Raw genomic sequence first — 17,130 nt, 5'->3', positions numbered from 1 at the left:
GTGATCTCGCGTGATCTCGCGAGTCCATCAAGGAAATTAGAAACCACATTCTGACTACATTGTTTCACGTTATCTCAACATGACGGAATCTAACAAATGTTAAGTTGTTGAATGTCATGCAAATCCTATGTGATTTCATCACGTTCACCTTGTAAATAGGAAATTATCTTGTACAAAATACATGTTACACTTTTGTAAATGTAATAGCCAGCCAATTTCCCCTTTTTGAGTGCAGGTGCTGTGGCCAGCACGGAGCCCTACCCATGCAGTTGCGCTTATACTCCACCGGGTGGCGACAGAGCAACATCAATAATACAGTCACATCAATTTTGCATAAATTGAACATAAAGGGTCCAGGCCCCCGGAGCAGCGCGGCTCTACACGGTCCGAGGGCCTGGAGGGTCCGGGCCCCCGGGGCAGCGCGGCTCTGCACGGTCCGAGGGCCTGGAGGGTCCGGGCCCCCGGGGCAGCGCGGCAAGTCATGAGCGGCAAGTCATGAGCGGCTCCACGCGGTCCGAGGGCCAGGACCCTCCAGGCCTCCGGAGCAGCGCGGCTCCGCGCGGTCCGAGGGCCTGGAGGGTCCAAGCCTCCGGAGCAGCGCGGCTCCACGCGGCCCGAGGGCCTGGACCCTCCAGGCCTCCGGTGCAGCGCGGCTCTATACGGTCCGACCTGGAGGGTCCAGGCCTCCGGAGCAGCGCGGCTACACACGGCCCGAGGGCTGGAGGGTCCAAGCCTCCGGAGCAGCGCGGCTCCACACGGCCCGAGGGCCTGGACCCTCCAGGCCTCCGGGGCAGCGCGGCTCCACGCGGCCCGAGGGCCTGGACCCTCCAGGCCTCCGGGGCAGCGCGGCTCTATACGGTCCGACCTGGAGGGTCCAGGCCTCCGGAGCAGCGCGGCTACACACGGCCCGAGGGCCTGGACCCTCCAGGCCTCCGGTGCAGCGCGGCTCTATACGGTCCGACCTGGAGGGTCCAGGCCTCCGGAGCAGCGCGGCTACACACGGCCCGAGGGCTGGAGGGTCCAAGCCTCCGGAGCAGCGCGGCTCCACACGGCCCGAGGGCCTGGACCCTCCAGGCCTCCGGGGCAGCGCGGCTCTGTACGGTCCGACCTGGGTCCAGGCCCCCGGAGCGGCGCGGCTCTGTACGGTCCGACCTGGGTCCAGGCCCCCGGAGCGGCGCGGCTCTGCAGCATACGGTCCGACCTGCGTCCAGGCCCCCGGAGAGTGTCTCCATCGTTGAGGATTTCCGACCTGCACAACTCCTACTTATAACCTCGGTTGGGAACACATCGTGACGTCTTCGATGAGGTCACGAGCCGAACATGTCATGACGTGTCATGACGTGTCCGTACTCGTCACTATATGATGGAATGTTGTGGAATTTGTATAAAAACACTCCGTGTCTTTTACAAATACATGTCATTTTTGAACGATAACATAATTTTGATAAGTTCTGGATTTAAAAAAATCTAATCCATACTAAATATAACATAGTTAGAAATAAGCTTTATGTTCAATTTATGCAAAATTGATGTGACTGTATTATTGCTGTTGCTCTGTCGCCACCCGGTGGATTATAAGCGCAACTGCATGGGTAGGGCTCCGTGCTGGCCACAGCACCTGCACTCAAAAAAGGGAAATTGGCTGGCTATTACATCTACAAAAGTGTAACATGTATTTTGTACAAGATAATTTCCTATTTACAAGGTGAACGTGATGAAATCATATAGGATTTGCATGACATTCAACACCTTAACATTTGTTAGATTCCGTCATGTTGAGATAACGTGAAACAATGTAGTCAGAATGTGGTTTCTAATTTCCTTGGTGGACTCGCGAGATCACGCGAGATCACAAACCATCTGGCGTGTCAGGTAGGTTTCCAAGCGTGCCCGGGAATATCGCGGCAGTCATCGCGAGAGGACGGTATTGAAGAATAACACACTTGGCGTGCGTTGCGTTCATTTGGAAAAGGTAAGATACAATCTTTTATCATCCATCTGAATGCAAAATGACGTGCATAAAGTCACCAGCAGTTTGTCCATCATTTTCAGCGATATTTGGTCACGCGTGTCCCTCCGGCCCCAACGCCCATAGAGCATGCTAACATGCTGAGCCGGCTAGCTTCCGGTTTCGCGCTCTGCTAACTTAAATGGGATAGACTCATTTTAAATAGTGCAGCTCTTCTAGACTTTTCAAATGTTATCGGACCGAATTTTGATTGCGAAATAAGTCATTTCGCGGGGGTTGTGATGCTCATTCATGGATATTTACTGACTGTTGCATGGAACTTGTGGGTGAGTGAGTGATTCTTGCAGCCCGAGGCAGAGGCTCCGCTCCGGGCGGGTCTTATGCTCTGAGCTGGGAGAGCGAACAAGTGCCGAGGGAGTCTCGTATATCACGGGGCAGACCCGTGCCCGGGCCCCTAGTGTAAAAGCCCAGTGAACGAGTTAGCTGGGATGAGGAATCGGCACTCCCGGTTTACTGAAGTGAATCTCCAGTTTCGATGGACTCATGACTTGCACATCAGTAGTTTGCATTGAATGTGCTGCTTTGTGTTGCCGCTACGCAACACAGGTGCGTCAAAGCTCGCAAGGCTCCCGAGGTTGCAACGGCTTGTTCACATTACATGCATGAGCTGTGCGTGGCGTTACCTGCTGGTTTTTATTCCGGCTTACTTATTAACAGGTGAAATGCATATAAGCTATTTCAGTAGTTTGTCCTGCTACACTATGATGCCATTTTCAAAAATTGGGGGTAATCCTTGAGTTTGATGTTGGAGTGTGACAGGCTGGTTTATTCATTTGATAATGACATATTTCCAACAGTTTCTAGGCATCCTGTTAATTACTGCTTGTATCTTCTGTCCCTCCAGCTTAGCAGTGACTGTGCAAGGGTCATCCTCAACTGGTTCCAATCACAGGTATGAATACACATCATTTACATTAAAGTGAAATTTATTTTAGGACATTTTTTCAAATGACTACTTTTTTTTTTTTTCTCAGGGGACTGTGACTCTTGGGGACCGGACCGTATAGAGCCGCGCTGCTCCGGGGGCCTGGAGGGTCCAGGTCAGACCGCAGAGCCGCGCCGCTCCGGAGACCTGGACCCTCCAGGTCAGACCGCAGAGCCGCGCTGCCCCGGAGACCCGGACCCTCCAGGTCAGACCGCAGAGCCGCGCTGCCCCGGAGACCTGGACCCTCCAAATAGATGTCATTTTTGAACGATAACATAATTTTGATAAGTTCTGGATTTAAAAAAATCTAATCCATACTAAATATAACATAGTTAGAAATAAGCTTTATGTTCAATTTATCACAGCACCTGCCTCGGGCAAAGGGAACATGTCCTGAGCAGAAGGTGGGTGAGGTGTTGCAATGCTGCAGTCGATGTTGAATTGTTTGCTTTAAAATAATTGCATTGCTCAAAGCCCGAATTGAAGCCAAAACGGCCCTTGTCATGTTTTCGCCTAATAAGTTGGCAACATATTGAGGAGCATGGAGTCACACACTCTGCAGGAGCAAATGCGACTCATGATATTCAGCATTAAACCTCACAGACTTGATACTTTATGAATCAGTAGAAGGAATTGAAATCACACTGTAAGAAAATCATTGAAATTCAAGGATTTAAAAGCAGGAATAGTTTGCTGGATTCAAAGACAAACCACATCAACTATATAAGGTGAATATTTCAGTTCTGTTTTAACAGCCTGCAGTTAATTGCTGCAGTTTAAAGGATTATTTTGTAAACTTTTACATTTATATTTTAATGTTTGAAAGTCTTGTAACCTTTATTGATGTCAAATAACATAGTTGATATGTTAACTGTATAGTTTGTGACCCTCTCCCTGCAAAAAGGGAATCCAATAAAGGTGCCATATCTTTCATGTAAGACAATATTTGCTTGTTTTGATTTCTATTTTGATGCACTTTTTATGTTTGAGCATTAAATATGATTAGATAAGATTAAATAAGAGTATTACCTGAATGGAGCAAGGCCGTCCTAATGTTTTTCTTGCGGTGGTGAGTCCAGGTGTCTTCTTGTTATATACCTGTATTACCTGTTGTCCATTTCTGGTTGTTGCATCATGTGTCAGATGAATGATGTAGATATTAAAGCCAGTTACACTGTGAGCCACTAGTGTGTGTTGGTCTAATATTAGACCAGGCGCAAGGAACTGCCCTGCAGACCAGACTCCACTGGGACCTGATACCTTCATTAAACATAGTGGGAGGCCGCTCTGTTAGCTCATGCTCGCTGAAGTGGTGAGCAAAGGTGCTGAGGCAATAATTAAACCGCATTAGTTATACAAGTCTGTGAGGCTATAACTGTATGACAACTTATTTAGCTTGTGTTTCCTTTTGTGTCACATTTGAGTATTTGTAATATACATGGGCTACTTTAACATCTTCTATTCCTCACTATGAAAGCTCAGCTGAATTGTCCTGGGGCACAAGTCACCAATGTTAACCCTCCTGGGTCCCGACTAACTTGGCCTCTTTAAATGGTTAACCACTGAGGGCTTGTCTGTGAGGTTTGTGTCTCTGTTACCCCCCGCAGACTCTCAGTCATTTTGGAAACCTGCTGTCTCTCCCCAGTGATGTGTTGACTCTCAAAGTGGTCAAACACTGACGGATGGCTTATTGATGAGTGGACCAGGACATTCCTCCAGAGGCTTTGTTTGAGCAAATCAGGTTTGCCTGAAAAGTCAGAGGAGGGGGTTTGGGAACACTCAGATGATCTCAGGCTGGACTCGAGGGGAGCTTTGGGCTGTGGTTGCATCTGCGTGTGTCACCCTGAAATTGATCTGAAGAGCTTGTAACACTGACCAATCTGGATTTATAGAAGGGTTTAAACAGTGAGACTCAGGTTATCAGTATGGATACTTTAAAGAAGAACAAACATCCATGGATTCTTTATGAGAAAGAAGCACCACACAGCAGGTTTTGGTGAGTTTGCTTTACATTTTTCTTATTATCCTGATCTTGATCATTTAATCTTCACCTCTGTTAATAAATTTATATGGCCTTTTACTGCATACGAAGCCTGTATGTGGCATCTATCCTAAAATTTTTCTTCGGTCTCTTATTTCTACTATGAGGTACGTCTGCATCTCTCTGCTTCAGATTCACATATTTTCTCCAACATGTCTTTCAAACACAACAGCCTTCACTTTCCCTTTCTAGCACCTAATGCACTTTTATTACTTAATTATTTTACGGTTCCATTATTCCCCTTTGATTGTGACTAATGTGTATGATGTTAAAGAACCACTCATGCGTGTCCTGATGGACCAGGAAAAGAGCTCACAATGCTGAGACATGTGTAATAGTTTCCCTGAGCAACACAGCCACACAGGAGCTGCTGGTGGAGAGACACTTTGATTGTTTAAACACATCGACTAAATCCTAAATAACCCTACATTTCTCATTCTTCATATGCAACATTTACCAACTGCACGCATTAATATCCACTGTTCAGTTTAGATATATTGCTAGGTTTGTTACCGATCAATTTGCATCAAATAGGACTTCTTAATGTGATTAAACATTCTTGCTGGATGATGAGTGTGATGTACCAGTGCTGCCACTAGGGAGCGCTGTTTTCATTCTACATTTAGTCCACTCAAGGACAAGACATCAGTGAGCAACAAACACTAAGTAAGTGATTCTATATGACATTAAATTGTACCCTTTTCCCCTCATGATGCGGATTATGACTTCTAATAGTATAAACCGATACCGAGTACTCCTCTAACATAAGTGCAATAAAAAAAAATATAACATTAAACTACAAGTATTGTACTGATGTGTTGTTGTATGGTTTGTACACTGACAAGAATCTGTACCTCAATACAAGCTGAGTACCGAGAAACGAGCTAAGCTAAAGTTAGCGGTAGCTCGGCTCGCAGCCCTTCTGACATGCTGTGTCCACCAAGTAGCATTGGAGAAAAGCTAATTTTAACAAAAATATCATCTTTCTTTTGCATTTTTACCAATACTTATTATCCTGATTATATATTTAAAAAATACACCAAAAATGTGTGATTGGAAAATATGGTACTGATAGCTGACATTATGCTAGCTTGGACAAAAGATTCGCTCTCTGCTAGCACCAAACTGTTGTTATTTGCTATCGCTGGATTTGACTGAAATTAGTTCCTCTTTGTCACTCTTAAACAATTGTGGCAACTAGCAGCTATAATACTGTATATAATAATGCAGTGTAGGCTAATGTTTGGGATAAGAAGAATGGGCAATTTTTTGGGAGAGCTACTATATCATGGTATCAAGTTTACCGATACCTTATACCTGTTACCCCAGGTTATAGGCCTTAACAGAGAGATTTACAATACAATACAATAATAATATATTTGTCACTCTTTCCTACAGTGATCCAACCTGTGGAGTCAGCCCTGCAGAGAAGCTGACTACAACGCACCTGCAGCTCCTGAGAAATGCATTTACCTGTCCGAAAACTGGAGTACAGGTCCATGAAAACTCACCAAATAAAAGAAGGGGAGGAAATGAAGAGCGAGGAATGAAGTTAGAAGAGTTTCAGGAGGTTCTGAGGTCTGTGATGGGTCCTGATATTGAAGACACATGGGTTAAACGATTCTTCAGTGAGGTAAGAGAAACAAAGAAATGTCTATGTGAAATTACAAAAGGATGATAAGGTCACTGTGGGTCTATTTTAATGCACCATATCCAGGTAGATATCACCTGTAGCAGGGAGGTGAAGTGGCAGCAGCTGTGTTCCTACCTGCTGTTGGAGTACACTGAGAGACAGCGAGCATCCATCCCCAGAGCAGCACTCCTGGACACACAGCCGCAGATCACACACTGCTCCCATAACAAGGTGGGAATCCACAGGTTCAAATCTGTGCCTGGGAATGAATGGTGGATCTTCTTTGGACTCTCCCATGTTTAACAATTACACTGAGAAGCATATGAGGTTGCCAAAATTAGTTGTAGACAGTAGTTGTACCCACTCTGAGTTTACCAGCCCAGATTGAGATTAGAAAATAAATAGATGAAAAAACAAATATATTACAATTAAAGTTACTAAATAAAGTGACTACATTTAACTAAAAAAGAGTCTTTCATGGTGAGTATTTTCACTACAGCTCTACAAAGCTTTGTAGGATCTTTTAGCTATTTTCTAATTTAATCACTTTAATTATAAGTCCCACCAGTCTGCAGTAGCACTAAACACTAGTCCTTGTCTCATTTTCTAATCATAAGCAGAAGATTTTGTAGAAAAGCAAAAACTCTTCTAACACTTTATACAAACTGGGCCAGCACCAAACCGCAGACAGAGGAAGTAGCAATTAGCTATCAATCATAGGTCCGGTGTTAGCAACCTGAAAAGGCAGTTATTGTCCTCAGAGGTTAGCAGGCACTAAAAGAAAGCTAAAAAAGATAGTGAATATTGGATTTATTATGGTAGGGTGATCAGAAACATGACTCAAATGCAGAAAAATTGATGTTTTGTGCGTGCTGTACGGGTACATAGTCAACTGTTTTGCTAGCATGTTAGCTAGCTGCTTGTCTGCGAGCTTTTGAAAGTTCTCTTGCCCCTAATCAGTAAATAATTACATTTATGTTTCCCATTTATTGCTCTAGATTGAATATGTAGTCCTGGGATAGTATAACAGTGAATATTTAAAGGGGGGAAGTTGGTGGTGGGGGTTTTAAAAGGGGAATCCTGTCTGATTATTAGTTTTTATCGTAGCCTCATGGCTAATCACAGTCTTACAAATAGGCCTACATCACATTGGCTTTTTTTCACACCTTTTTAATAGTTTTCACTAGTGATATGGAAAAAGATGTTGCTTAAACAGCATAATGAAGGCTGTAGCATCAAGTTTTTTGCTTAAAAGTAGCCATAAGCCTTTGTGTGAGGTTATACTAACAGCATTTTTCCATCCTTCTGCACTCAGTTTTCAATACTCTTTTCTCTGGTTCTTTTTTCTTAAAGTAACACTTTTATTTCTCCGTTGACCTTTTTAAATTTTATTATTCTTAAACTCTTTCCCCTGCAGCGGGAGTCGACAGTGCGTGTAGTTACCATTTCCCATCCTCCTCCGCTCCGCTATATTAGTGTCAGTAAGGGGGGTCAGGTCACCGTCTGGAACAGCAGCCTACACATCCTGAAAAGTCTAGGGGTGAGTGACATCATCCACACTCACACAGAACACACTCGCACATTTTATTTTACACTTTAATTAATCCAGCTTGCAGGAGACCCAATGGAGGAGATGGCCAACACGAGGAGATTCAGAGGCTGGACCACGGATGCTGTCTATATGGGCAATGTCCACAAGGTTGCCGTAGCAACTGACTGCAGGGACTTGCACTTTGTTGATGTTTCCATGGCCGCTATTTTTCAGGATGTCCACTTATTTGGTAAACATGATTGCTCACATTGTACAAAACTAAAATGAACTAAAAACTGTTCAAAAATGTGAACTTCAGAAAATCAGAATCTTTCTCTCATCATTGATCACAGGGTTTCGCAATGTCCCGACTGCTCTTTGTTACTGGCACGATGTTCAGGTAGGACCATCACTCATAGGACATATTTTTGTAAAGTGGAAAACTCACCCTGACAGAAATAAAATCCTTACTTTATTTCTTTAGTGTCCAGAACAACCCTCTCTGCTGCTACTGGGGGATGAAAAAGGAGGAGTCCACCTCATGTGGTTCCTGAACCCGTCTAAAGGTCTATTCAAGAGTCCATCGAAGAGAGAAAGATGCCCACAGAGGATCTTTTTCCCAGTAAGCTGGACCTTCATTTAGTTGCTGAGCTCAATCTTCCAGATACATGTTTCCTTGAAGATTATTACGCTCCATTTGACAAACAACACTTGTTTTATCGTCATCCATCATAACAGGACCTCTGCGAACACAGTGACATGGTCTCCTACCGTCACATCCCCAACGTCCACCAGGAACCAATCAACAGAGTGATGTTTGAGCCCAGCACCAACGTCTGTATGACATCATCAGAGAGTGACGACACCTCTGTGGTCTTTATGAATGTGACAGTGAAGCGAGAGCCTTATGTTTGGAAATTTGAGCAGGTAACTGACCACACCAAGTGGCTTTACCTGATCTTATGTGCAATAGTAGGTGTGTAGAAGACCACAGCTCTGCATTTGATTGTGGTTTAAAGCCATTGATATCGACTATAACTTTGAGAGTATGTTTTGACTTTAATTCAAAATTCAAAGCAAGAAAGGCGGTGTTATGATACTTGTGATGCTCAACCTTTGATGTGGATCGAGGTCAGATGGACACGTGTGGGTCACAGCACTCTGGTCAGGGTGACACCGACCTACCAAGGAGGATCAAGCTTGAAAATCAACCATCACTCTATTTTAATCAGCAGCTGTAGAACAGTTGATTATACAGCACTTAATGTCCTTACAGGGCAAATGCTATGTTACAAAACCCTTCAGTTATTTACAGTGTTTGGGAGGAGTGAACTAAACATTATTTAACTATTAGTTCAAACCATAGACTGTATAAAAGACGGACATGACAGCTCCCTAAAAGTGAAGCCAAAACGTCTCTATCGCCCCCTGCTGACTGGCTGCAGTATAGTTCATAAAGCCCGCCTCCTCCATGTTAACAGATGGGACATGAGTCAAACTATAAAATCGAAAATACACGTCAAATAAATGTTTGTCAAACATTATAGTTAGTTATTATCATTCAGATGCATGTCCAAGTTTATTTTTAATCAGTTGTTTGATGCTGTCGTTGATGATTGACAGCTCTGTTGACAAATATGACTCCTATGACTTTTTTTTAAATAATATTTTTTAATAATTTGTTTTATATATTATCGTGAATTTAAACCTTTTTTAACAAAAAACTGGATCTAAAACACTTCATTAAGCACAAGAGTAGCATTGCTGTAGTTTAACTTCTCAGCTAGCTCTTCACCACTTATATCAAGAGCACAAATGAGATGTAAGTCACTAAGTTCACTCCCTACCCTGCAGTGGCAGACAGTACCGCTGACTGTGGAAGAAAGAAGTAATGCTTTTGCACAAAACATTATTAAAGTGGGCGGTGATGCTTCCTGTTATTCACAAAAGCTTTCATAAATGACCACACTAATTTTATACTGCAGTTAACTGTCTGGAAATTTGAACAATGAACCCACCCATAAAAAAGTCCCTATTTTCTGTTAACGCAAAGCTCATATTCTCTTCTCAGGGAGCTAAATGCTTTGACTACAATGAATCTCTGCAGCTGCTGGTCACAGGAGGTTGTGACCGAGCAGTCAGAGTGTGGACTCGTTTTGTGACCTCCAGTCCTTTGGCGACACTGCTGGGTCACCGCACCACTGTGTTGGATGTTGCAATCTACCAGCCTGTTGGGCAGATTTTCAGCTACTCCAGAGATGCTGTGAGTCATGAGAGTGCATCGTTGACCCTGACAATTTGTAGATTTTCGTTTAAGCGAATTTAAGCTAATGAACTGATGTTTTTTTTCTCTCTAAGGAGCTGAGGGTTTGGGACATTTCCAGCCATCACTGTCTGAAAACCATCACCCTGCAGTTCCCCTGCCTGCAGCTGGGTCGAATCCCAGAACACGGCAACTTCCCCTTCCTGCTGCTGAGCCCTCCTCTTCCTCAGCAGCCTCATTTAATAGTGGGATGCAAAGATTACCTGGCGCTGCTCAATCTGTCTGAAACAAGAAGAGGAGGGGGCGGATGGTTTATGGATGAAGGACCAAAAAGTGGTCCTGCCCTCTCCTTTGCTCTGTATAACTCCTCTCTGAGACAGGTGGTGACCGGACACGTTGACTCATCTGTGTGTGTGTGGGACGTAGAGACAGGGAGGAGGAGGCTGCAGATCTTAAACACTCATGGAGAAGAAGAACTCACCTGCATGGCACTGGACTCCTCCCACAGAAGACTGATCACTGGGGCTAGCAATGGCACTATCAAGGTTTACCAGCACATCTTCTCAGTGTCACTTTGTATAAAAATAATGTGAATTCAACCATAATTATTTTACATGTACTAGAAATTAAGTGTTGTACTCCTTGTGCAGGTGTGGAACTTGCTTAACGGTCTCAACCTGCACAAGCTGGAGCCCGTCACTGACTCTGAAGTCACCGCGTTGACCTGTCTCCATGAGAACCAGCTGCTGGCTGTGGGATGGAGCCAGCGGATCGCTCAGTACAACATCGCAGCCGCCAAGGTAAAATTAAAAGGTGTTTCACAAAGAGGAGCTAAACGGCAGGAGAAGTGGTGCACTTTCCTCTCTGTTTGGAAGTTTTTGCACCTGTAACCACACTGATCAGTGATGTCACAAGATCATGGGGTACATATACAGTAAATGTCACTGCAACAAAGAAGTGTGACCCCTGGAGGTCAGCAAAAAACAAAATCCATCCATCCATTTTCCTTTTGCTTATCTGAGGCCGGGTCGCGGTGGCAGCAGGCTAAGCAGGGTGAACCAGGCGTCTCTCTCCCCAGCAACGTTTTCCAACTCCTCCTGGGGTCTTCTGAGGCGTTCCCAGGTCAGGCGGGATATATCATCCCTCCAGACGGATGGGAAGGAAACTAATTTCGGCCGCTTGTATCGGCGATCTCATTCTTTCGGTCACTACCCAAAGCTTGTGAACATAGGTGAGGGTTGGAACGTAGATCAACTGGTAAATTGAAGGCTCAGCTCCCTCTTCACCACGACAGTCCAGTGCAGCATCCGCATTACTGCTGATGCTGCAACGATCCGTCTGTCAATCTCACGATCCGTTTTACCCTCACTTGTGAACTTAACCCAGAGATACTTGAACTCCTTCACTTGAGGCAGTGACTCACTCCCCACTCGGAGCAGGCAAACCACTGTTTTCCGGCAGAGAACCATGGCCTTGGATTTGGAGATGCTGACTCTCATCCCAACCCCCGTCACAGTTGTAGATTCAAACAAAAAAAAGGGAGAGGACCCAGATGCAGACAAAGCATTTATTTAGTTAATAAAAAAGCTAAATGCAAAACAAAAGGCTTACCGAGTTTCAGAGTCCAAGGGGTGCAGCCAAACACTGTCCAAAGGCAAAACAAGGTCCAACAAGACAGGTAACAAAAAATCCAAATGAAAACACATCAGAAGGTGAAACACACAGAGAGCAATGAGGAAAATCCAAAAGACTCCTGGAAACATGAACTGAAACTGAGACAGGGGAACACAAAGACTAAATAAACCTGGGAGGTGAGGCTAATCAGACACAGGTGAGACAATCAAGGAGCAGGTGAAAACAATTAGGGCAGCGCACGTAATCAACATACATTGGACCATTCCACCTCGCCTACTGTGTCCCACAATGCAAAGCGCTGGAACGTCACAACAGCAGTTGAAATGACAGACAGCAGCAGAAGAGCAGGAGGGGGCGCTATAGCTAAAGAAGCAGCTTTTTGCTATTGGCGAGCTCTTGTTTACTTCCGATCTCCAAACTGGAAACTGACGCCTGGCGTTGCACACTGCAAAATCAATTTGAACAGCTCCGTACTAAATACTACCGCTGAATGCAGTATGTAGTATGTAGAATATAGTATTTTAAACTCAGCCAAGGTGACAAAGTAGAACAGGAAATGATCGAAACAAATAAATGTAACTAAACAAGACTAAATTATGGCAAGAACACAGAATAAATCAAATACAAAACTAAACGATAATAATAAGAACTCATGACAAACCGCCCCCTGTGCCTGCTGGAGGTCCCAGTTTGATGAAGCCAACACATCTGCAAAAAGCAGAGATCACTACTCTTAAGCTTTCTGGTTGTAAATGCAACAGCAATGATATTGTTACCTCACATTTCAGGAACATTCAAGGTACACAGTGAACTTTTCTTTTGGTAAACAAACAAAATTATGTTTCACCCCAGAATGCATTATGTCCTTGACACATATTAAATGTGTTGAAAGCATTTTTTTCTCTTGAGATATTCTCATTCTATTAATGGAAATTGAAATTCCCTTTGTTTGTTTTTTATAGATTGCTAGCTGGTAGTTTCCTTCTTCCTTGCTTCTCTTTGGCGTAATGAACTCAGTGGAACAGCATGAAACCAGCAGCAGTCATTATTAAAACATTGCTCTACAGTGCAACCAGTGGTCAACACCTCCACAGGGTACATTATATTTAATAAACTCGAAGTAGTGTGGAGAACATTCAGGGTGATTTGTACATGGAAAACACAACAGAAATCAGACTGTTCAGTGAGTAGAAGCGTCAGCAGAGATCTTTACCTGATGGACAAGCAGGAAGAACCGCCCACTTAAACAGCATTAAATACATCACAGAAGCTTCTCACTGACAGGTAATTCTGGGAAGTGTCGCACACACATCCACTAATGACCCAACAGCTTAAATATATCAAGCCGCGCACGTCAACAGTCTTAACCCTCACACTCGTTCTGGTCCACAAGTTCTTCCCCAGATGTTGGATGCTGGATGCTGAGTCCCAAACAAACAGCGGTCCCCATAGTGACTAATCTGGTCGAGGCTTAAAACGCAGCGCTTTTCTTAAGCCTCAGAAAATATCCTGCAAGCAAATAATTAAATCTGACCCCTTATGTCTTTTTAATGCAAGAAGAAAAATGTCTGGAGCTTTTCAGAGCGTAAAAAAAGATTCATTACCTCCACCTACACACTTCTACACGCTGACCCTCAGGTCTGAGGAAATAAAGATGAAGTATCTCACTGCCAGGATAAACACCAGTATGAACCGCAGTGTGAGACAAAAGTCTGGGTGTGCAGACGTACATATTTTCACACCTCAAATTCTTGTGTTACATCTTACCTCTCGACCTTTAAACACCGTCTGCTCTGCGGTTACATTCATCCCTGCAAGGCGACAGTTACCTCGGCGTTCATGCTGCTCCAGCACATTCTTGTTCCTGTTTTTTCCCCCACTCTTATGTTTCTTATTGTAAAGCTCTCCGTGTGGGCACAGCCAGGCTCCTGAGGAAACATTTTCAGGCAAAGGAGGAGTAAAAGATATCAGCCAATGATCTGATTAAAACCTGCACCTGGTGAGATCAAAGACATCCGCGCTGTGCAAGAATTCTGCATGAGTATTTCTCTGACGTCTTTGAAGGATCTGACCACAACACTGTAGCCCAGGGGTGTAAACAAAATCAGTAAACCAGAGCAGGAAATAGAGCTGCTTTCCACAAGGAACACAAACAATTACCCGTTCTTTCAGAGCATTTGTAAACTGTCACAAGATGGGATGTGGAGTGCACTTTCACAATCTTATTTGCACCTGTCTGTCTGCTGTGTTGAGGATTTGTACGTAAGAGCAGACATGTCCTGGAAGTCCTGCGGCGTCCATAAGTCAGACATCCTGGCTGTGTGTCAGTGCTCTGCTCTGGGCGTCGTTGCCACATCGAGCCACGATGGAGAGGTCATCATCTGGAGGCTGGAGACACAAGGACCGCTGCTGAAGCTACAGAGGCCGACGCAGAGAGGGTGAGAAATCACAGCAGTGTGTGTTAAAAAAAGCATTGTTTGCATGCTGACATCCCAATATAAGCTCAATTTGAGTTGTCTCCTGACTTTGACAATCACTTACAGAAGTGTTTCCACTTAATTCTTTCTTATACTTCGACTTAACCACACAGCTGAGAAAATATTTGACGTGTTACTGCATTAAACATGCTTAAAGGCTTAAAATAAACTACAATGCATTGTTAAAGATTAACCCAGTAGTCTCTAATCTTTTTGGATTGTGGCTGGCAAATGTTATGTTTCGGGTATAAACAAAAAGGAAGGATTTATCAAATAAAACAAAAGACAAAAAAAGGACAAAAACCAAAATGCTTACTGTAAAAAACCACAACAAAAGTCCAAAGAAACAACTTAAACAAGCTCCAACGAAGATCCAACACAACAGGTAAAAATCACAGAAAGCCAGGAGGAAAAGAGGATCAGGTTTGACAAAGGTTTCAAAGAGATAGACGATGATGAACTGGCACAGAGACATGGGAAGACAAGTGCTGTTTTCGAAATCAGATACTACATACTACATACTACATACTGCGTTCGGCAGTAAAATGTAGTGAGAAGCTTTTCAAATTCATTTTGCAGTATGCTTCACCAGGTGGAAGGAAACAATCAAGGAGCAGGTGAAAACAATAAGGACGGGGCACATGATCAAACAAGCGGGAAAACACACAAAGGCAGGAAGTGGATCAACGAGAGACAAAGTGACAAAGTAAATAATATCTGAACTAGAGTATAAACTAAATACAAAACTAAAGAATAAATCATGACAAAAAGGCGACACACACATTGATCCTGTATCAGTCTTACTAATATTATAACATCAAATAGCCTATATATGTAACAGTGGGCATTTTTCTCAGTAAAGTTTGCTGCTAGTATCTTTGTTCTTTTATTTAGGTCGGGTTTTGAATGTAGGCTTTGAATGCAATAGAATATATTGTTGTTACAGTTGAAGGATCTGAATACTTCCTCATACTAACAAGGAAACTATCACAATAAATACCCAAATATCAACATCAATGACGACACTTGTAGTTAAAATTGTGGCCACTCTTTATTTTCATGTGTAAAGTTACTCATTGTTTTTGTTTGTTTGTCTTCCCTCTGATTGTCACACGTAGACCTCTGCCCTCTGTGGACGGCCTCTTGTTCCTGCAGCATCGGGCCGAGAACAGACAGCTGAGAAACAGAGGCGTCCTGGTGTCGTCGCAGGCCGGCTGTCTCTGCTTCTGGAGCGTCAGTGGACAGACGCACGTCTACGGTTAGTCTGACGCAGGGAGCATCGTTAGGAAGAACTACATTCAAAAGTACAAACACAATTTTATGAGGGACATGGAAGCACCAAACTGCACAAGCCTTTGACAAGCAGCTGTCAATTGTAATGACCCTCCCCTCAGCTGGATGCACAGACAGGCCGAGCAGTGACAGTCAGGCTGAACTGTCGACTTGGCCTCCAGCCTGTACCATTCCTGGCAGCCCACAACTATGTCTCTTTCCAGATCCCATCTGTGTTTAGTGGTGAGGGATTCATGCCCTGTGACCGCTGCATATGTGTACGAGCATGCATGTGTGTACGAGTGAGCCACATGCACTTGTGTCTGTGTGTATAGGTCTGTGTACAGTATGTATCCCAGCATTTTTATAGCAGTTCTTTCCTACTTATTCCAGGCCAGTTCTGTGCCCTGGAGCAGCCAGGTGAGCGTGTGCTTTCCCTGAGCTCAGATCAGTCTAAAAACACCATCCTGGTCTGTGGAGACACGGCAGGCTGGCTCCATATCTCTAACTATGCACTGGAGATCCAAAACGAGGTAAAAAGGCTTTGTCTTTGTCTTTGCAGAACTGATGTGAATACGTTTAAAGAAGTATTGCTTATTAAAGAATCTCTTCCTACGCAGCCTGTTCGTGAGCGTCCTCCTCTGCTGCAGTGTTGGAGGCCTCACATCAGAGCGTTAGTAAGTGTGGAAGTCCTCGAAGTGGCTGACGGGTTTTTCGTCCTGACGGCTTCAGCTGACGGCTCCGCTGGACTGTGGACTGTGGATGGAGATCATGTGGGTTCATTTGGGCAGGAAGTGGTGTGGAACATAACTGAGGCGAGCACCTACCAGAGGTGAGGTTTAGATACTCGTTTCTCTTTCATATTACGAATAATAATAATAATAAGAACTTTATTTATATAGCACCTTTAAAAACAAGAGTTTACAAAGTGTTTTGACAACCAAGCAAAGGAAAACACAAAACCCAAAAGGCAACAGGAGAACGCACACAACGTGGCCAGAAGCAAGACCAAGGACAAAAGAGGAGGAGAGAGGAGACAGAAAAGAAAGGCTAAGAGCAATAAAAAACAGTCAAAGAGAATAAATGAAGCAGGAAGAAGTAGACGCAATAAATAGAGATAAAAGACGTAAAAGCAATAATAGAAATAAGAGAGATAAAATAAAGGAAATAAAGAAATAAATGCACTAAAAAGATATAAAGTTCAAAATGATGATTTAAAGCCAATAAGAAGAAAAGGAAAGTGTTTAACCTTGTAAACATCTCCATGTGGTGTTTCTCATGTGCTACAAGACACATCAGGGACAGCATCAGCAGTCATCTCCAT

At 43.9% G+C, this 17,130-nt stretch overlaps 1 protein-coding gene across 1 annotated transcript; it reads left to right on the top strand.

Moving 5' to 3' along the window:
* Nucleotides 1–5,097: 5,097 nt before the first annotated feature.
* On the top strand, nt 5,098–16,642 carry LOC138593672 (cilia- and flagella-associated protein 337). The gene is made up of 15 exons (XM_069664757.1): nt 5,098–5,102; nt 6,394–6,628; nt 6,713–6,859; nt 8,046–8,168; nt 8,238–8,409; nt 8,513–8,559; nt 8,644–8,781; nt 8,898–9,086; nt 10,231–10,422; nt 10,518–10,967; nt 11,073–11,222; nt 14,311–14,495; nt 15,653–15,792; nt 16,200–16,339; nt 16,427–16,642. Exons 1-15 carry the CDS (start codon nt 5,098–5,100, stop codon nt 16,640–16,642), a joined length of 2,529 nt encoding a protein of 842 aa, XP_069520858.1.
* The last annotated feature ends 488 nt before the right edge of the window (nt 16,643–17,130 follow it).

Source organism: Semicossyphus pulcher, unplaced genomic scaffold, assembly GCF_022749685.1.
Source record: "Semicossyphus pulcher isolate SPU_LCO1_2020_fin unplaced genomic scaffold, fSemPul1.0.p SCAF_16, whole genome shotgun sequence".
Lineage (NCBI taxonomy): Eukaryota > Metazoa > Chordata > Actinopteri > Labriformes > Labridae > Semicossyphus > Semicossyphus pulcher.
This window is presented reverse-complemented; position numbering and strand designations above follow the sequence as displayed.